This window comes from Lutra lutra, chromosome 2 (genome assembly GCF_902655055.1).
Source record: "Lutra lutra chromosome 2, mLutLut1.2, whole genome shotgun sequence".
In the NCBI taxonomy this organism is placed as follows: Eukaryota; Metazoa; Chordata; class Mammalia; order Carnivora; family Mustelidae; genus Lutra; species Lutra lutra.
In genome coordinates this window covers 45718497-45739015 of record NC_062279.1, presented here as the reverse complement: position 1 = coordinate 45739015, position 20519 = coordinate 45718497, and the positions used below count along the sequence as shown (strand labels likewise).

At 49.4% G+C, this 20519-nt stretch overlaps 2 protein-coding genes and 1 long non-coding RNA gene across 3 annotated transcripts in view; 1 reads left to right on the top strand and 2 right to left on the bottom strand.

The window, feature by feature from the left end:
- R3HCC1 (R3H domain and coiled-coil containing 1) overlaps positions 1–938 on the bottom strand; it is a gene marked incomplete at its 5' end in the record, with an annotated part of 65477 nt that extends 64539 nt beyond the window's left edge. The window contains one exon of the mRNA XM_047719805.1: positions 789–938. Coding sequence (XP_047575761.1) covers positions 789–938 — 150 coding nt within the window. The remainder of the gene's footprint in view (positions 1–788) is intronic.
- A 121-nt stretch (positions 939–1059) lies between these two features.
- On the top strand, positions 1060–19117 carry LOC125092871 (uncharacterized). Its single transcript, XR_007125084.1, has 3 exons — positions 1060–1323; positions 2969–3050; positions 19040–19117. It is a non-coding gene; the product is annotated as an uncharacterized LOC125092871 (long non-coding RNA).
- Positions 6489–20161, bottom strand: CHMP7 (charged multivesicular body protein 7). The gene is made up of 10 exons (XM_047717358.1): positions 19614–20161; positions 17696–17867; positions 11322–11507; positions 11051–11184; positions 9936–9984; positions 9560–9679; positions 9178–9276; positions 8882–8942; positions 8207–8386; positions 6489–7960 (listed from the first exon to the last, which is right to left on the bottom strand). Exons 1-10 carry the CDS (start codon positions 19910–19912, stop codon positions 7908–7910), a joined length of 1353 nt encoding a protein of 450 aa, XP_047573314.1. The 5' UTR covers positions 19913–20161; the 3' UTR covers positions 6489–7907.
- Positions 20162–20519: the final 358 nt, after the last annotated feature.

The following is a 20519-nucleotide window of genomic DNA, read 5'->3' as shown; positions in this document are numbered from 1 at the left end:
CAAGATGACCAGAAAGAATTTGAGAACAATGGTGATCATAGAACGCAGGTGGCCAAAGTTCAGGGTGGCGGCACACATAAGGAGTATTTATCAGCAAAATGCAAGCAGTGAGGACCCACAAGTGCCCTCCTCACCTCCCTGCCTCACCACCCCTGCCCTCTGCTGGATCTGGGACCTCTGTCACCCGTATAAAAACTAACTGCTGGGCCTTCTAGAGACTCTGGAACAGGCCTGAGATGAGGGGCAAGGGTCAAGTAGTGAGGCCCCGACAGACGACAGACGCACCAGCCTCTACCTAAAATCAAATACCCTCTGGCTTCCTGCGGTGGTCTTTCTCCCTGCACCGAAGTTGCCCGGGGCAGGATCCCGCCACTGGAAGAGGGGACGGGTCGCTGCATAGGGCAAAGATTGGAGGTCCCATATTTTATCTTGTGAAAAGGAGCGGGTAGGTTTCGGTCAGTGGCTCCCGGGCTCCTCCCAGCGTCGGAAGAGGGCGACAGGACACAAAACAGTGACTACGGCCAGCGTCTGTCCGAGTGGACGGACGTGAAGACACGAAGGATCTGGACGCAAGAAACCCGCTGGAAAGGAAAGCGTTATCTGGGAAGCATGGAGGCAGGGACCGAGCCAGGGGGCCTAGAGATCCCCTACGCTAGCGGACTCGGCGTCCTTCCCGGACTTAATCGCCCGACGGCTCTCCGCGCCCCACACCCCGCGCTCCTGGCTCGGAAGCCCTGCAGCCCTGCGTCCACCCGCCTGCTTCCCTGGAGCGCGGTGGTCCCTCTCACCTTCTTCCCCGGGGCGCCGACCCTTTGTCCCCAGATCCCCAGGCTCCGCTCCCTGCGTGCGCCGAGACGGTCCCAGAAACAGCGCCAGCAAGGTCTTGAACCCGTTCCCCCCAAGGTCCAAAGACGCGCCCAGCGGCTCTCTGCAAGCCCGCGCCCCGCCCCCTCCGAGCCCCGCCCCCAAGCCCCGCCCCGGAGTACCGCCCCCTCGGAGCCTCTGGTGCTACCAAGACTTCTGGGGCCCGCAGTTCCCGACTTTCCCTGAGATCTCTGAGCGGCATCTCTGGAGCCCTTCCTTCTAGAAGGGTCTCCTTTTCCCTCGGCAGCCCCTCGCTGGACTCGGAAGGACCAGAAGAAATGTACTGTTGCTACAGTGGTAGTTGTGAGGTGACGGAGGCACCTGTGGGGTCTGCAGCTAGTGGGGTCTGCTGTGCTAGTAGCAGAGAATGAGAGCAAGGAGGACTCTCCCCTCAGCTGCTGTCCTCCTCGCATTGGTGGCCAGATGATGCCTGCCCCTTGCTAACAATCCTGGAAACTGGTAAAGACAGCTTCGATTTGGGTGCATCTTAAAAAGTACCTTCCCCTACCCCGATCCCCCCTCACACACCCCAAGCTATGGTAGGTGCTTATGGTAAATAGAAAACAAAAGCAAATTCAGTTCTGGTTTCTGGAAGTTTCTCTTCCAGGGCTGTCATAATCAAAGGGGTTTACTCCCATGAAAGCTGAAGAATCAAGACTATGTGAGTTTCATAAATGGGTAGGATGATCAGGGTGAGAGCCAACTTTTACCCTAGTTGGGATAAGAACAAAGAGGAAAAGTAAAAGAGAAATGCAAAAATTGGATTCACTAGCTGAAACCTCTTTCCATCATTAAAAGGGGTTCTACACCCAATTTCCACGGTGCAAGGCTTTGGGAGAAGGTTCCTCACACTACCAAGCAATTCTTTGCCACCAGCTGGGTGTCCTACAATTCAACTCAGTTCTGACTGTAGGTACCTGGAGGCAAAATCAGATTCCTCAGTCCAGCAAGAGTGACCTCCCCCAACTGCCACCCTGCTTCAGTCGCAATCACAAATCCAGGGTGTCCCGTGTTTCTAAATCAGAGGTTTCTATGATATCCATCTTGGATTTGATTAATTTCCTAGAGTAGCTCACAGAACCCAGGAAACCCTTTTACTCACTACATTATGGGTTTTTCCAAAGGATAGTAAAGGACACAAATCAACAGTCAGATGAAATACATAGGGTAAGATCCTGAACAAAGGAGCTTTTAGCCTTGTGGTGTTTAAGGCCCAGACTGGTGACATGTGGAAGCATTCTGGCTCCCTAACCTGCAAGCTCTCTGAACCCTATCCTTTTGGGCTTTTGTGGAGGCTTCATTACTTAGGCATGATTGATTAAAGCATTGGCCCTTGGTGATCACACTTAGTCTTCAGGTCAGCTCCCTTCTCTAGAGTTTTGGGGGGGGGGGGTGGGAACTGAAAATTTCAACCCTCTAATCACAAGGCTGGTTCCTCTGGCATCCAGACCCCATTCTTAGGTGTTTTCCAAAAGTCATCTCATTAACATCAACTTGGGTGTGGTTGAAAGGGGCCGGTTAGGATTATCAACATTCCTTTACTACTCTTATCACTTGAGAAATTTCAAGGGTTTTAGGATCTGTGCCAAAAACTGGATGAAGACTGACTATATATTTGTCTTCTTACCAATCACAATATCACAATCATCCACTGCTAACCTTGGACAAATTATTTACCATTTCCAAGCCTCCATTAACTCATTTGTGAAATGATAGTTCCTGTCTCATTGGAAGATTAAGTACATTCAAAGGGTTTAGCACAACATGGTAACCATGGAGATGCCCTGCCCTGGCCTCCCTTCAAGGATTTGCTGCCCAGCCACAGGGAGTGTGGTCAGCCACCAGCCGGCCTGCTTTTGGCTCCTTCAGGGGCTGCCCCAGATGCAGAAAGCTCCCCCAGCTGAGGTCACCCCCTTTCCAGGGGACTCTGACAACTGAGGAAAAGGGTAATGGATAAAGGCACGGCCAGTTCTGCCTGACATAGATAGTAATGGGCAAACTCATTTTAGAATTTCTTGCCAGAGCGGCCAAGGCTTTTGGGATCCTGCATCGTGGATTGACTTCTTCCTCTCCCCAGTCTTCTTTTTCCCTTTTCACTTCACAGGTGGGGAGCCCTGATACCCCAAACTCTGTCTCCGGATCTGCTTCTGGAGAGCCCGTCTGTAACATGCAGTGTCTGGCAGACAGTAAGTACGCAATAAATGTTAGCTATTGCTTTTTGTTACTGTTGTTGTGTTAAAATAGAAGCTCGAGTCTGAGATTGGACATTCTGTTCCTAACCCATCCCACCCCTGCTTTGCAGGTGCTTAGTGCTGTACTAATCACCCTTCATTATGCTAATATCGTGGAATTACTCTTTGTTATAGACTAAACATTTGTGTCCTTCCCAGAATTCACAAGTTGGAATCCTAACCCCCAGTGTACTGGTACTACGAGGTGGGGCCTCTAGCAGGTAATCAGGTCATAAGGGAAGAGCCGTCGTGAATGGGATTAGTGCCCTTATAAAAAGAGACACCAGACAGCTCCCGTGCCCTCTTTCCACCAAGTGAGGATCTAAGGAGGTGGCTATCAGCAGCTAAAAGAAGCCCTCACTAAAACCAGACCATGCAGGCACTCAGATCTCGGTTTTCCAGCTTCCAGAACTGCAAGATAATTTTTGTGGTTTCTTAGCCATCTGGTCTGTGGTATGTTGTTATACAATCTGAACTACGATATTCACCTTGAAGTACCTGCAGGGCAGGGAATCTATCTAAAACTTCCTTCCTTCCCTCCACTCCTTCCCTCCAGCTTCCTCCACTTCCTTCCCTCCAGCTCACACAAACTGGGCATACCATGCGAATCTGTTGATTAATTTTTAACTTTCCTGGGTTAAGGACTTCAGCGGGTTATTTTTGAATAGCTAAATTTTACTCTTCCCACATGCATAAGGAAGTTTCTAGGCTACCTCGTTACATGATAAGCCAGGAGGCCAGCCTGCATTCATTATACTGTTCGCAGGGATAGAAATCTATTAGCTAAGGTTCCATCCACACTGCAGTTCACGGTGTGCTTTTGGAGATACCAAGTCATCTAATCACACCATTGGTTATCTTGCAAGGATTCGGAGTCTGGCTCCTTTAGAAAGGGCTGTGCAGCCCACAGCTGGGACTTGGTTTCAATACAGTTGATGGGCTTTGTTCCAAAATGCAAGTCAAAAGAGTTACCCTCATGGGTAATATCAGCAAAGGAGCAATGCCAAGACCGTCCTCGAGTTCACTAAGAATTGGCCCCTGGCCAGCTGGTGTCTCTTGGGAGGGGATTTTGGATCCACAGAAGTCTGTGTCATTGTAGCACTGAGAACTAGGGGAAGCCCGTCTGCCGAGTCACAGCGCTAGCACACACCACCCACCAACCACAGGAAGTGCTCCGGAGTTAGATCGTTTTTGAAAGTCTGCTTTAAGAGTAGCCTGTTCTAACAGAGAGAGTGCGGAGTTGGAAGTCAACAGCCTAACTTCTCCTTGCCAGCTCTGTGACCTTGGGCAGGTCATCTGTGCTTCCGTGTCCTCAGCTGGAAAACGAAGGCTTTGCTTGGTTTGCCGAGGCTCCTCCGGCTCTCCTGTCCAAGGTGTCTGTGACGACGTGTTGTTTCTGTGCAGCAGGTGGACGGGAACCACACTTTCCCCAGAGGGGCTGCAGCTTGAATAAAAATGAGATGTTGGTGGGACGCCTGGGTGGCTCCGTTGGTTAAGCAGCTGCCTTCGGCTCAGGTCATGATCCCAGCGTCCTGGGATCGAGTCCCACATCGGGCTCCTTGCTCGGCGGGGAGCCTGCTTCTCCCTCTGCCTCTGCCTGCCATTCTGTCTGCCTGTGCTTGCTCTCTCTCCCTCTCTCTCTGATAAATAAAAAGAAAAAAAAATGAGATGTTGGTGGTAGGAATGAGACATTGGCGGGGAAAACAAAATCCCTCAAAAGGAAAGGAGGTTGTCAAACTCACCCACAAACCTCAAAGCAAAGCTTTGGTTGGATTCCCTGTGAGTCAGGAGCTTTCCCAGTTGCCTCATATTTCTTAGACTTTGTTCTTTCTCCTTGCAATTGCTTTGATGACATTTCCAGCACGTTGGACCAGAATATCGTGACCTCTTTGGGGGTGGGGTGAGGAAGGGGACAGGGTTGGCTGCTCAGCCTTGGACTCTCAGCCCTTCAGGCAGTGATAAGACACCCCTCTCACAATAGGTATCCGACTGGAGAGCCCACCCAGCTCCCAGGCACCCACCCCCCTTCCTTCCACCTTCCCACACCTGCTCTCTGCGTGCTGCCACAGTGTCGCCCGGCAGGCAGTGACTGCAGACCCTCTAGCCACGTTTCCTGTCTCATCACAAGGCAGCAGGTGTTCATGAGAAAGGATAAGCAGACCATCTGCGGGGAGACTAAGATAGTCAGAATCTCAGGAGTCCTCTTGTCTGTCTTGTTTGCTTTGCTGATGAGAAATGAGAGGCTTGTAGGCCCAGAGCCACACAACTCGTTAGTGGCTGAGGCAAGAACGGGAGCTAGGTTTCCCTTAGCTAGGACCTATCACTCCCTAGTTTGTATTTTCTCTCCCTACTTGTTCTTAGCAGAATGGAAAGATATTTTAACACTTAGATTGCTTTACAAGATTCTGAACACCCAAGAAAATACTCAAGAAAAGTGAAAGCTTGGATGTCGTCTCCTCTGTGAAGCTCTCCCCAAGCCCACCAACTTATTTATTCTGGGAACTTACTTAGGTCTTCAGCTGTATGCTGAAGGGTCCTCCACCTTCAATAGGGCAATATTCGAGCCTGATTCATCTGGGCCCAGTATAGCTCCACACACAAGAAAATTCACCAGTTCCCTTAATAAACCAAGTCCTTTCCTTCCAGAGGAGCACCCTGACACAGGACTCAGGCCCTCATGGGGATCACGTGCAGAAACGCAGCCACCGCCAGCCAGCGGCTCCTTGTTCTCTCTGAGCCACCCCAGACAACATCTCCTTTCTTTCAGCACAGCAAGGCCCCAGGCTAAAACATTTTAACACGGACTTCTCAGCAGCTCTGGCCAGTGCAAGAAAGAGTTTAACATGAGACCACAACGTCCAGGTCATCCAGCTTGACCAGGGGTCCCTGCAACACGCCTCCCTTAGAGCACTTGGCCTGTTTCACGGGGTTCTCTGTCCAAGCTGTTTCTGCTCTGGGCTCGGTGACTCCCCTAGAGCTGCACACCCAGTGCTGTGGTCGATCTAGCTCTGCACTCAGCCTCCCCACCCGCTGTGGCAAACACTGGGCCAGTAACAGGTGCTGAGTGGACACTGCGCCAGACTAGAAAATGGTATCGTCACACAGGTAGAGGAATGGGGCCATTGAAAGAGAACAGGCCATGGAAAATAATCAAGACGATGGCACCCTCCTGGAACCCAGGCCCTTCCAAGAATGCCTCCTCCCCGAGAACAGGAACCGTGTGGCATGAGAGCGAGCGGTCGGCGCTGGCCACCTCAGCTCTCACACTCTGTAGCTCTTTCCTTCTTCTGCGGCCTTCAAGCCAAAGACCAGGACTGTGTCTATGCAGCGGGTATAGGTGGCAGGGGGCATGAAGGCACAGGAAACTCTATACAACCTGAGAAGAGACCAGGACCGGGACTCATATTTTTTCTTTTAATTATTTATCAGATAAAAAAGAAAAAATAGTGATTGTTTCTCTTCACCCCCAACATTTCAGTTTACCAAGGTCAAGTAGGAGAGAAATTGAACAGTAATTCATGCTCCTTGCCTGGAGCAAATTCTTTCCCTGGGCTCTGCGGCACCTTGTGGAGGAGGGCCAGGGCAAAGGGCTCCAGGCAGAAATACTTGTTACTGTGGCAGCAGAGTGGCAGTGCAGCTGTCCTCCTTTCTTCTCCCTGTTGCCAGAACATTCAGACCCTCCTGTCTGACGCCCCTACCCCCTACCATCCTCCCCAGTCCATCAAAGGAAGCAGGAAGACAGCACGTGAGGAGGCAGGACAGGTATGGCGCAGGACCGGGGAAGTACACAGCAGACATGGCGGAAGGCCACATCTTCTGCTTCTATTGCACATCCTGGCTCAGATCCCCTGCCCTGAGCAACGGGCTACAAAGCGAAATGCTTCTGAAGTTCAAACCAAGAACCTGCTGTTGTGTGCCAGGCTCAAGAAGGGGAGGTGTGTGGTTGTGTGGCTTGCTCTGATACGCATATTTAAGTTATATGTTAAGTTATTCTGTGATGGGGGCAAGGCAGAGATTGTGCCTTGTTAAAAAAAAATATGGAGCTTGGACACCCAGGGCCCTAGAGTCACCTGGGCTTCTCCCCGTCAAGTTCAAAAGACTAAGAATAACTCTCCAGTCCGCAGATCTTCTGCATAAGACGGAAAAGACAGCAGCATCCCCCCAACTACACAAGCCCCCTTGCCAGGTGTCGTGACTCTGACACTCAGGGGTGACCTCTTTTTCTGAACACCTGGAGAATCTGGCCAGCGGCCCCACAGAACACCCTTTCACACCGTACGTTCCTCCATCAAGTGGTGGCTGTTTGACTCTCCTTCCTCGCGTTACCAGTGAAAACAGAATAGGACCGGAACAAGTCGCTTACCTGACCTTACAGAATAAAGTCCTCCCTCAGGGGGAAAAAACAGTGGGGGTGGGGAGAAGGGACTGGTTTTGATTTGGCAAAGCTGCAACTCTTTCGCCTTCATGGGCTGGAACAAAGCTGGCGGGTAAAGACAAACCTAACTGAGCCAACGGCAAGGACTGCAGGCTATGAGAGACGACAGGTCAAACACAGAACTGTATAAATTGTGGCACTATAAAGATGAGAAGGCAGGTCCATGACACCAGCTGGGAGCACGCCTCACGAGCACGCTTCCAGAAATTACATCTGTCCTGTAGTGAGTGGTGGCATCCAGATACATCGAAGCAGTTCTCCTTCCTCCTCTTCCCAACAAATTCTGAGAGTTTCTCATTTAAATAACTATGTACACACACACAAGCCTGGTCTCTCTTTTACACGAGGGTCCTTCACTTGAGGGTCCTAGAATGGCTTTAGAGAGTCGGTTCCAATTGCCTTTTTGGAGATTTACTGCTTGGGACCAAACCTGTAAGGAGAAGAAATGACTGAGTTCTACACCAAGCAGACCTTTAGGGTGAAAGCATCCCAGTGTGTAAGGGGTCGAGTCTTCACCTAAATAACGAGCCTGCAATCTCTCCCTCCCACAAACCCCTTGGGGTCTGGCACCCTGACAGACTGAGTACTGGGGCTGGGACTCACCAGCCCTGTGCCTGGCTACTGTCAACCAGAGGGACCCACGCCCACCGGCAACCCTGGGAGTACAGCTCCATACCTCCCTCTGATAAGGACAGTTTCTCAAGTTCAGCTTCAAGTTCAGCGTCCGAGATCCTAGGGTTAGGCACACTGTTGGTATAAAATGTCTCAGGGGGGTTTTCGGGCAGATCCAAAGGTTCTTTGGTGGTATCCTGAAGAAGGATGTCCAGTTCCTTCTCCAGTTCCTCACTGTCAAAATCTGGAAAGAAAAGGTGGCATGAGGACATACAAAGTCCAGGGAGCAAATGCGTTCATGAGTCAAGGATTGGGGATGGCATCACTCAGCTCAGCTCTACAAAAGATGTCCAGGCTTCCTTGCAGGTCCGAAAAATCTTATGAGTCGGGAGGCAGAGGGCACCTCCAAGCAAATACTCTTCTCCCACACACACAGAGCTAAGTCATCGAGGGCCTGTATTTGCTAACACCACAGAACTGACCCTACTTCCCCTTGCCCATAAAGGAGGATCCTGCAGTAGGAAGTCTACTGAGGCAAGATCGCTGCAGCCCAGAGAGGTTAACGGTAGAGTCTACAAAGAGGAGAGGACAGTTCCTTCTAACCACTGCTGGGGGTTCACCCCCAGTGAGAGTCCTGCCTACACCAGGAAAAGCAGATCTATGACCCAAGCCATCACAGCACAAGGAAGCGAAGGCCTCTTAGTAAGGAAGGAAGAAAAGAACCACCCTGTCAACTCACCTAAGCCATTGGTAACCCCACCAGCCAGAGTCTGAGAAACTTCATCCTGGGTGTCACACAGCTGGAAGAGAAAAGCACAAGGCCTTGAAGGCGGAGCGGCACTTCTGGGGTTCTCAGTCTTTTGGGCTCAAGGTTCAGGGTTACCAAGTAATGCTGCCCCGCCTGAGAATCAAGACAATCTTCCTCAAGTGCACAAGTGAAGGAGTTCAGTTTGGGAAAAGAGGAAGCACAGCAAAGTCACACCTGCCCTCACTAACTTCCTTCTGTAGCTGTTCCTCCCTGGCCCCCTCCTGTACCTCTTGGATCTGATCCACAAGGCTCTCTGCCTTCTCCACTGTGACATCCTTCATGGAGAGTTTTAGTGCTCCTACCCCAGCCTGATAGGCATTGAAAACCTAAAGAGGAAACGAAGTTATCAGTGCAAATAAAGAACACTGGGCAAAATACGTACCAATATCGTTTCATCTCCGAATGAGGACTTTGGGAATTTTTTTAACCACCCGCCCTTGATTCAGCCCATGTTCACTGAAGCCAAAAGTTCCCAAAAGGAGAAGCGAACTCCCACCCTATCCTGAAAACACCCAGGCCTCCTCCAAACAGCACAGCCACAGTGGAGGGAATGAGGAGTGTTTGCTGGAGAGACCACCCAGATCCCGGAACTAGAGGGGCAGTGGTTACCATCTGATCTGTCTGAGAGGCATAGATCCGGTCCAGGATGCCTTGAACAGTGTCCAGCTTGGCATGCAGGGCCTCGATGCGCTTCTCTGTCCGCTGCTTGGCCTTGAGAGACCTCAGAGCCTGGTGGGGGTGGGGGGAGGGGCATGGAGACTTGGTCAGGAGGCCAGAGGGCCAGAGGAAGCAAGGCTTTCTCTGATGGTAAGACCATCTCAGGCCTCCTCCTCCTCCCTCATTTGTAAAGCAAGCTGTGGTGCCTGGACCACCTGCAGACGCTTCCCATCGTGCCCCAAGCTCGTCTCTGAACCGCTGGGGCACCCCCACCCACTGTCGGACCCAGGCCCAGGTGCACAGCTAGAGGCGAAGAGCGGAAACTCACCAGCTGCTTCTTTCCTGCTCGGCATGCCCGGCGGGCTTCTTCTTTACACCTACCAAACACAGGGGACAGATCAAGACGACTGTGGTGCAGGATGAGGGTGGTAGTGTCCCCAATAGTCCCCGACAGTCCCACTTAATGAAGGTACTTTCAAATCTGAAAATCAAATCACTTCCATCCAATGGCCAGAAAAACGACGCCCAAGAGCCCGCTGGCAAACTCCCGCAGCAAGCTGAGATGTAAAATGGAACATATATGCAGGCGAGAAAGCCAAACCGACCGAGGATAAGCGGTTTCAGCTGCCAGGGAAGGAGAACGTGCCAACAAGGCACCTTACAGCACAGTCCCATTTCGGCAGCCGTAGACAAGGAATCAGTTCTGAACACCAACAGTGGCCTTGGACGTAGTCCCTGGCTTCCCTGCACTGCTGGGTCTCTCTCGCTGTTAAGGAGGAGCAAGCATTTTCATTCAGTGTCCACACAGCCTGCGGTTTGGAAAAGGGTTTGTGTGCCTTTAGCAGGGGTGCCTTCCCCATCTGAGGGGAAGAGCAGGGATCCCTCAGAAAGAACCTGGAAGGCGGACACTCGCCTCGCTCACTACGGTATTCCGAAGTATTCCTAAGAACCTAAGACAAGACCCCGCGCGACAGACACTGTTAAAAAGATGGTGGCAGGGAGGAGCAGAAAGGTTAGCGGCAACAGATGTAATCTTGTCGGGGGAAGAATTAAAATTCCTTTATTTCTCCTTTGTGATAGTCCGTTTTTTTGCATGATTGCTGCACTGAGCAGCGAGGACTTTGCTATTAGTAAAAAAACTTTTCTTTCTTTTTCTCTTTTTAAGATTTTATTTATTTATTTGACAGACAGGGATCACAAGTAGGCAGAGAGGCGGGCAGAGAGAGAGAGAGGAGGAAGCAGACTCCCCGCTGAGCAGAGAGCCCGATTCGGGGCTGGATCCCAGGACCCTGGGATCATGACCTGAGTTGAAAGCAGAGGCTTAACCCACTGAACCACCCAGGTGCTCCCTTTTTTTTTTCTTCCTTTTTTTTGAGACGAGCCCACCGACACCAGTGCTTTGCCAGGTGGGGGACTGGGGCTGCTCAGCTCCGGGGTAGTTACCTCTCTGCTTCCTGGGACAAGGACTCCACCTTGCGCGACAGCAGCTGTTCACTCTGCATCAGCTGGTACACCCCGACATCTACGTCGTTGACCGGAGAGACCTTGGCATGTGGCCCTCGGGCAAACTTCACAATCTGAGCGATAGGGACAAATTACTGGGGCCCCTACTGCCAACACTCAGAAATCCCCCCGCAGGAAGGGCAGGAGGTGCATGCAGTAGCTCTCGATAAGCCGTCGCTGAGTCGTTGAATGAACAGCGGGACTTCCGTACCTTTTCCCCATTCTGCTCGAGAACCGTGACTCTCTTCTCTTTCTGCAGCTGCAGCAACACTAGGTAGAAGGTCCTCTCGTCCGGACAGGAGCCCACACAGAGGGTGCTCAGCTCTGACAAGGCCACCACGGGGTGGGAGGAGAGGGGGGAGTTCTGATACAGACGGTACACCTCCTCGGCCTTCTCCTGCGGGGGGAGAGGCAAACGACGTGCTTACAAGCCTGGCCGCTGCCCTCAGTGCCCCAGAAGCCCTGGCCCCATGTTCCCAACCAGGATCATGCAAGACCAGAGCAGGGGGCGCTGGCCTTGTCTCCCCTGAAGTAGCAGCTTAGGAAAGGAAAAAGAACTTGAGTTTTTTTAAACCTTAGAGGGAAGTCTGGTATATACAGATGAAAGAAAGTACATGGTATGTGTATCAGGAGCTGGCTCCGTGCTTGCCTATCCATGTGGGACTTTGTGTTGCTGGGTCTCCCAGCCCAGGGGAAGGAGGAGGAGCCCAAGGTGGTGTGGTGGCACGGCCATGACTGAGAGCTGAGGCCTGCTTTTCAGCTCTGCCTCTGGAGCCCGGGACCAGTCAGTCTCACCGGTCCTCAGCATCCCTCTCACAGACTGAAGAAGGGGGAGAGATGACATCCATATTCCCTTCCAAAGCTGGTCTTCCCATTCTTAAGCCAACTGGTGATACGGCAAGCAAGAGCATTACTGAGTCTCTAAGGAGTCTCAGGAGAGAAGTATGTGACAATGAGGTGGGACAGGGTTTGTGTGGGGAGCCTAAGAAATAGAAGTTTCAAGAAACAATGCCACCGTGTTCCTCTTACATGGAAAGCACTCTCTCAGACTTCTGCAAATAGGAAATACTGAGGTATGAACAGAGTGCTATGAAAATCTAAGGAAGGAACACCTAGGAGTTCGGAGATAGCTTGAAGGGGACGAACGGTTGTTGAGGAGAATTCCAAAGGGTAAGTCCCTAGGTGAAGTGGGTGGGAAGGTATCTCAGGAAGGGGGAAGGTCCTGAGCAACGGCATAGAGTATCAGTCAATATGGTGTTTACGGATGTGGACGGGAAGGGGAGAGAGAACAGAAGCCCTTCTCTCTTACACAAGCTGTAGTCTCTTCTTTGCTGTCCTTGCTCTGCAGATGGTGGACAGTCTTGCAAGCGAAATGACAAGCCTGGATTAACAGAATCTAGCTGGCAAGCGGGAAAGATGGATTGTAGGAGCAAGGCTTAGAGGCAGGGTGACCATTTATGCCAGAGACTGGGAGGGCCTGAACGGGGCAGTGGTGACAGGGACAGAAAAGGGATGCGTTCAAGAAAAATTCAGAAGATAAAACAGGCAGTCCTCAGTAGCTGGGCATGGGGTGGAAGGAGACAGAAGAGTCCAGGATGATGCTTCAGTTCTGGCTTGAGTGACCAGGTGGATATGATGGTTTTAATTAACAGCAAGAACACAGAAGGAAGAGTGTATTCTATAGGAAAGATAAAACCTCCCACTTTGGACACGTTGTTTGGGATGCCTGAAGTATATCCAAGAAAATACATCCAGCAGAACTAGATACACAAACCTGAAGCTCAAAGGAGACACCAAAACAGGATATATAACTCTGAAACTCCTCAAGCACACAGAAAGTAATTCAATTCCCAAGTGCAAACGAGTTACCCAAGGAAACTCAGAGAAAAGTAATCAGCTGAAGGAAGATCCAGGTTTAAGAGACGAAGGAACTCACAAAAGAGACCCAGAGCAACACTTAGGGAGAACCAAGGAGAACCCTCAGTGTAATGACAACAAAATCAAAGAAATGGGAAATTTTAAGAAGTGAGGGGGCAATGGTGTCAAAGGCAACAGAAGAGTCTAGTAAGACAGAGACTCCACTTTTCATGTGATTTACCTGCCTTGTCGGATAAGAACACTTACTATAAAGCTTCTGTAGTGGGAACAGTGCAGTGTCCAGGCCAACAGATGAACGGCAAGCAACAGTAAGTGATGTTGAGGCAGCCGGGCGGCTCAGCTGGTTGAGTGTGCGACTCTGGATTTCTGCTCAGATCATGATCTCAGGGTTGTGAGACAAGTACCACGTCAGGCGCTGAGCTCAGCAAGGAGGCTGCTTGAGTTTCTGTCCCTCTGTCCGTCCTGCTGCTTGTGTGGGCTCTCTCAAATAAAAAAAAAAATCTTTTTTACTGAGCAGGGAGCCTGATGCGGGGCTTGATCCCAGGACCCTAGGATCATGACCTGAGCCAAAGGCAGACGCCCAACACCTGAGACACTGAGGTGCCCCAAAAATAAATTAAAAAAAAAAAACACCAAAAAATGATGTTAAGACAACTGACTATCTGTTTGGAAGAAAATCAGTTTTCCTTACCAGATATATGGAAACGAATGCCAAATTACTGAAATTTATTTTTTTAATTTATTTTTTATTAACATATAGTGTATTATTTGTTTCAGGGGTACGGGTCTGTGAATCATCAGTCTTACACAATTCACAGCACTCACCATAGCACATACTCTCCCCAGTGTCCATCACACAGCCACCCTCAAATTACTGGAATTTAAATTGAGAAAATGTTTTTTGTTTTTGTTTTTTTTAAAAGATTATTTATTTATTTATTTTTGAGATTGAAAGAAAGAGAGAGAGAAAGCGAGCACAAGTGCACAAGCCGGGCCGGGGGTAGTGCTGGGCAGAGGGAGGAGAAGCAGACTCCTCACTGAGCAGGGAGCCTGATGTGAGGCTCGATCCCAACATCTGGGATCATGACCTGATCCGAAGGCAGATGCTTAACCTACTGGGCCACCCAGGACCCAAGACAATATTTTTTAACATTTTTTTGAAGATTTTATTTATTTATTTGAGAGAAAGAGACAGACAGACAGGGTGGGGGGAGGGGCAGAGGGAAAGAGAGAATCTTAAGCAGACTCCCCGCTGAGCACAGAGCCCAATGCAGGGCTTGCTCTCCTGACTCTGAGATCCCAACCTGAGTTGAAATCAAGAGTCTGATGCTTAACCAACTGAACCACCCAGACACTCCTGAGGAAGTATTTTAAAAATCTAACTAACCTTGTGGAGGATGCCTTTGTAAGCAAGACCAGAAATTGAAGAGCCATAAAGGAAAATTTTTAGAGACCTGACCATAGAAACGTAAACTTTTATACGGTAAAAGACATCATAAATAAAAATGAAAAGCAAAAGAGAGACCAGAAAACAATATTTACATCCCTAACACTAAATATATTCTATCTATCTACCCCTAATACGCAAAAATACCCCTCCTAAATATAAAGGACAAACAATCCAATATAAAAATAAGCAAAAAATATAAACAGGCAACACACAGAAAGGGATTTGTAAATGGCCAGCAGACAGGGAAAAAGCCGCTCAAACCCCAAATAGGAAGCATCATTTTTGTTCATCATACTGGCAAAATTTAAAAGACTCATGTTATCCAGTGCTGGCAAGGATGTGGGGAGACCGAACACGTTAATGTGTGAATTAGTACAAACTTCTGAAAGGTAATTTGGCAATTTCTGTACATATATATTTCTAGAAATCAACTCCATAAAAATAAAATAGAAGTATACAGATGTATACACAAAGCTATCAAAGAAGTATTTTTTTGTTTTTTTGTAACAGAGAAATTGGAATGACTTCCATGTCCAACTGTGTGGTTACTACTGGTTAAATTGTGGCATATCAATAGATTATCATGCAGCTATCCGAAAGAATGTTATGTAGGGGTCTGGAAAGACGCTTGTAACATACTGAAGTGTAAAGAAAAAAAGGCAGGTTGCAGATCAATAATTAAAATAAGATTCTATTTCTGGAAAAAATGCATGTGTGCATGCATATTTTCGTATGTATGTGTACATTCATGTATTTATTCAACAAATGTTTACTGACTCTCTGTTATGAAGCAGGTGCTGTTCCCAGAGTCCCAGCGCCAATGGAACTTCTCCCTCCTGGTAGGAGAGACAGATTATAAATAAATAAACAAGTAAATAATATTTTTAGGAAGGATTAATGCTAACTAAAATAAATAAAATAAAAACATAAAAATATGAATATAAAAAATATATATTTTACCTGTATAAAAATAAGATAAAATAAAATAAAATAAAACAAAACAGAAAGTAATACAATGGTGTGGGACAAGGTCAATAAGAAAATATAGGAGCACCTGAGCACATGTGTGTGCACACACAAACAGAAAGGAACACACCTAAAGAGATGGAAATGGCATGAACAGAAAGGAAATGTTTGTTTCTTTGTATAATTATTTTAAATAGCAAACCTTACAGGCAATTTTTACTTTTCTGCATTTTTTCAAATAAAAACTTACTGGCTTTCTATGTATGGACTTGGGAAAATCACTTAACCTCAGAAGTAGGCTTTATTTTATAACAATATCTAGAGAAAACTCGTCAGTTTCATACAGGGAAACAAGGTTCCCTCTCAGGAGAAAAGAGCAAAGTCACCATATATTTGAAAGCAGATGTCACGGAATGAGCTCAAGTGTTAAGCACTCTGTTTTGTGATGTAAATTGGGTATAGGTTTAACGGTACCATGCCGCTGTAGAGCGAGATTTATTTTTCTACTTAAATAAGAGTAAACTACACTGCAGTTAAAAATTACTGTTGGTTCTTGGAAGATCTATGTTATTAATTCCACTTCCTCCCCCATCTCTGCCTTTGCTTTCAAAAGCCTATGAATCCAAAACCACATCTGTGGGGACAAATGAGTCTATCTCCCTTTGTTCCAGGTTGGAAAACCTTGCAGTAAAAGACTGCGAAGAGGAATGGAGCTTGGCCCATAGCCACACAAACTATCCTGTAGTTTCTGCGGGTCCCTGGCTAAGTCCTGGAGGTCAGGGTGCTGGGTGGGAGGAAAGCCATGTGGATGAAGGGAAAGAAAGAGCCCTTCCCTTGAAGCAGATGCACACTGCTCAGTCAAATTGTGAGGGAGAGGGGGTAGATTTTGGAGACCTCCATCTCAGTCTGAGTTACAGAGGGTGGGGAGTCTGTCAAGGTGAAGAGAAACTGGAGCTTCTGCGGGGATAAGGGATGAAGATGCTGAGCTGGCTCCAGCTGTGTGGAAGCCTCTGGGGCTATGCAAAGGTCCTGAGGTTGGGCTTAGTCTGTGAGTTTCAAAAAATAAGTACTGTCTACGCTGTACTTCTGCTACCTGGTGTTCAGTCAATCTGTAAACATGCACACACAGAGCAGTTCTGGTGGAGTGGTGGGGCTGAAGTGGGTGTGCACTGGGTTAAAGCGCACTGGGAAGGTCAGGAAGTGGTGACAACAAAGCTTGGTCAAGAAGGAGAGAAACAGAGCACTAACGAGAGAGTGGCCAGGCCCTACAAAGGAGTCATTCTGTGATGGGAAAAACTCGGGAGGGTTTAGAGGCCGAGGAAGGAGATCACCAAGCAAGGGAGACAGAATATATATCAAGAGGGACTGATGGAATGAGGGGAGAGCCAGGTAGACACAGACTCAAGAGCCCATGTGGAAGAGAAGATGGACCCTTCATCCTCTGAGCCTGGGGAGAAACGAAGGCTCAAACTGGATGTAGAAGGACAGAAAACTGAAGGCTTAACTTAGGAGATTCTACCTGCTCAATGAAATGTCAGCAGAGTCATGAGGGTGGCGTATGGAAGGCAAGTGTGAGGGGGCTGGGAAAGGACAAGAAGTTGGGCTGAGGAATGGCTACGAGGGCCCTCCTAAAGCAGGGCCCCATGAAAGGGACCCCAGTCTTGGTGACAGGGTGATTTTCTCTAGCAGGGATGGCAGGCCGTGGGGCTGGTCTACAGCAGTGGCTGTGCTGGGTGTCTCGGGTGGCCCGAGAGAGCAGCAAAGCAGCTGGGTGCATGCTCTAGGCTGGCTAGGGAAGGCAGGCCAGGAGGAAGCTGACCGACCAGGACAGCATGAAGGGACCAAGGGCCTGGTGGCCTCTTCAGTGAAACTAAGACCATCAGTAAGCTAACGGGGAGAGGGTTACAATCACAGAGGAGGAACTCTGAACCTGGTCTGCTGATTTAAGAGAAGGCCTAGCTAAAGTCACAAGGTCTTTAGAAATCCTCAGAAATGCTTAACCAGTAAACTACAGAAAGCAAAGAATTTTCTAAACTTTAGCTTATCACTAATATCTACAAATACAGAAAGTAATCAACTGTATGTTACGGACAATTCCTGGACAGCCATCGCCTTTGAAATGTACAATCCAACTAACAACTCCATATAAAAGGTCAGATAAACTCCATTATCAACTCCGTCACCATGCAAAAAAAGATGTTGTTTCTCTAAGGATACACACAGGAACGTGGAGGATCCTGTCATCATGGCGGATGCCATCTGTACCGGACCTCTGCCTTCTGAGTACCCACCTTAAGCAGCTCCATGGCTACGAGCACCTCCTCGGCAGGAACTTTATTATCGCCTAGCATGTTGGAAAGAGTCCACTTGAGGGGCTTCAGCAGGAAGACTCCAACCCCCCAGGAGATCCAGCTGCTGTCTACACTGGCCATGAAGTCTGACTCCCGCTGCAGCTCCCCTCGACTGCAGGCAAAGAAAGAAAAGGGCGTAGAGTAGGCTTAATGCAATGTCCCATTCCAATCTGAATCCTCCCCTAAGAGACAAATTTGATCATCACCATTATCATAAACACCATTTCTTAGGTACCTACTCTGGGCCAGCGATTATGAGCAGCAATGTTTATGCTCCAGCTGAAAACCTCACGACAACTCTGTGAGATGGACATTGTTGCTAGCATTTTGGTCAATGAGAAAATTGGAGGACTGGGGTGAGAGAGGCCAATATAATTGGCTCCAAAATGCAAGCTCTCCACTAAGGCTACAGAGCATACCTTGGGACTTCCTTGTACAAATGAGGCTCCATATGATAAATGAAAATAACCATAATGTCAATTACTGTCAATGCAAGACCTAAGGAAATATACAAAGACGGTCAGAGAAAAGATTTTCTGCTATTCCTAAGCTAAGGTGGAGACAGGACATAAGTACTTTATGGTACTGGTACTAAGTAGCTACATTTAATCGACCAATCACTATACTAAGGACTACGTAAGGAATGTTTCAAATCCTCACGATAAACCTAACGACAATTATCATCATCATTTTATACTTGGTCAAGCTGAAGCTTAAAGAGGGGCACATAATTTTAGCAAGTGGCAGAGCCAGGATTTGAGCCCAGACCATTTGGTCCTCAACTTGGCACAGTTCACTTTCTCAGACACAGTAAGTTTCAGAAATGGCTTGTCCTATCAGAGTCAGCCAATGGAAAGGTACTGGGGAGAAGACAGACCCCTAAAAGGAACATAGCAAAGTTGACTTTCTTCATTCACTGGGCAGGACCCTCAAAGGAACATATGAAAGTTGACTTTCTTCATTCACTGAAGCAGGTACTGTGCTAGCTAGGCTGCTCTCAGTGTAGGTACAAATGTGATCTGCAAATGTGATCTGCAAATGTGATCTAAATGATTTAGAATCAGGAGACTAGGGGGTCCAGGCCTGGCATTAGCTCTCACTAGCTGAGTGACCTCAAGTAAGTAGCTTGATCTCAGTCTCAGTCCCCTCTTCTGTCTGTTGAGGATAATTCTATCATCTCGCCCTCAGGACTGCTGAGGAGGTCAGATGATGGTGTATGCAAAGTATCTGCATACTGTTAAGTGCGGTACATCTATTAGACAGATATCCATGCCGCCGCCGCAGGTACCTCCAAAACCCTGCACCGGTCGCACAGGGGACACCTACAGACCCTTCTCAGAGCACCGAGGTACCCAGTAAAGCCCTCAGCCTGCTTCCTGTCCTCTGCTTCAACCAGCCTGTGCCAAGGACAAGCCAAGACAGTCCAGACACATGACCTGTGCCGGGGGTGCTGCAGGCAAGATCCCCACAGGCCTCTTCTCCACGACTGCCCTCTCGTTAGTCCTGACCTTCCTTAGTTCAATAAATCTATCTCACACACCTTCTGTGCCGCGGTAATTCAAATTTGGAAGCCCCTACAAAATAACTACACAACGGGATTCCAAGCCAGACAAGTCATTGTCACCTCTGCCAGACGGGTTTCTCCTCTTACCGTCTGAATCTAATCTCATCGGACAATCGTGGCCCCCCGATTTGCCCGATGCCCCGTCTCCGTCTCCCTCCACACCCCTAACCCAGCCTCCTTTCTGGTCCTCCTGTGCGTACTGAACAAACAGACCCGCCCCTGCGGTCCAGACCCTGGGCTGGGCGCGGTACCCTCAGGGAGCCACCCCCGCCCCTGGCCCGGGCCCGCCCTCACCGTAGCAGATCCTGCAGCACGGTGGCCAGCCCCAGCGGGACACTGCCCTTGCGCTGAAAGGCCTCCTGCAAGTCCCGCAGACGCAGGCGCACCACCCCCTGGCGGCGGCTGTGGCTCAGCACCAACGGAGCCCAGAAGCCCATCTTGCTGTCCCAGTCGGTGCTGTTCACCTCGCGACTCCTTTTGAAGGCGGAGAACAGGAAAGACATGCGTTCCTCATCCTCCTCCCACTCGGGGGGCAGTAGGCCCGCCGGGTCTCCCCCGGCCGGGGCCTCGGCCTCCCGCTCCGGGGACCACATCGGAACCCCAGCCCCGCCAAGGATCCGAACACAACCCCGGCCCTGGTCCCCTTCCGCCCTAGTTCCTTCCCGGCTTCCGTTCCTTGACCGCCTCCTCCTCTGTCATTACGTCATCGCCACCCCCAGCGTGAAATAAGTCCCGTGCCTTCTTAAGCGCATGCTTCTCTCTGCCCTCCCTGCGCCAGGAGGCGGGATGATGACCCTATTTTCTGACAGGCTCAAGGCGCTTGCGCCGGCACCTCCTCCCGCAGTCTTTGTGCGGCAAGTGGGGCTTCGCGCGTGCGCGGCGAGTAGGTGAGCGTCCCGCCTCCCTGACGGATCATAGAGTTTAATGACGCGTCATAGAGAGCCTAACGCTTCTGCGCCGGGTTGTGGAGGTTTCAGATAGTGGAACTGTAGAGTCCCGCTAAGAGGCGCCAGAGGAGCCGGGATCGCTGGTGCATCACTATGCGGTTCCTCCAGCAGCCTTTACTTCAGACACTTAAACTTCCAAGATACCTTCCTTTTACAGTAATGTCAGCAGATAGACAGCCGTCGGCCACTCAAGCTCTGTGACAGTATCCACACTACTTTTATTTTATTTTATTTTTTTTTTAAAGATTTTATG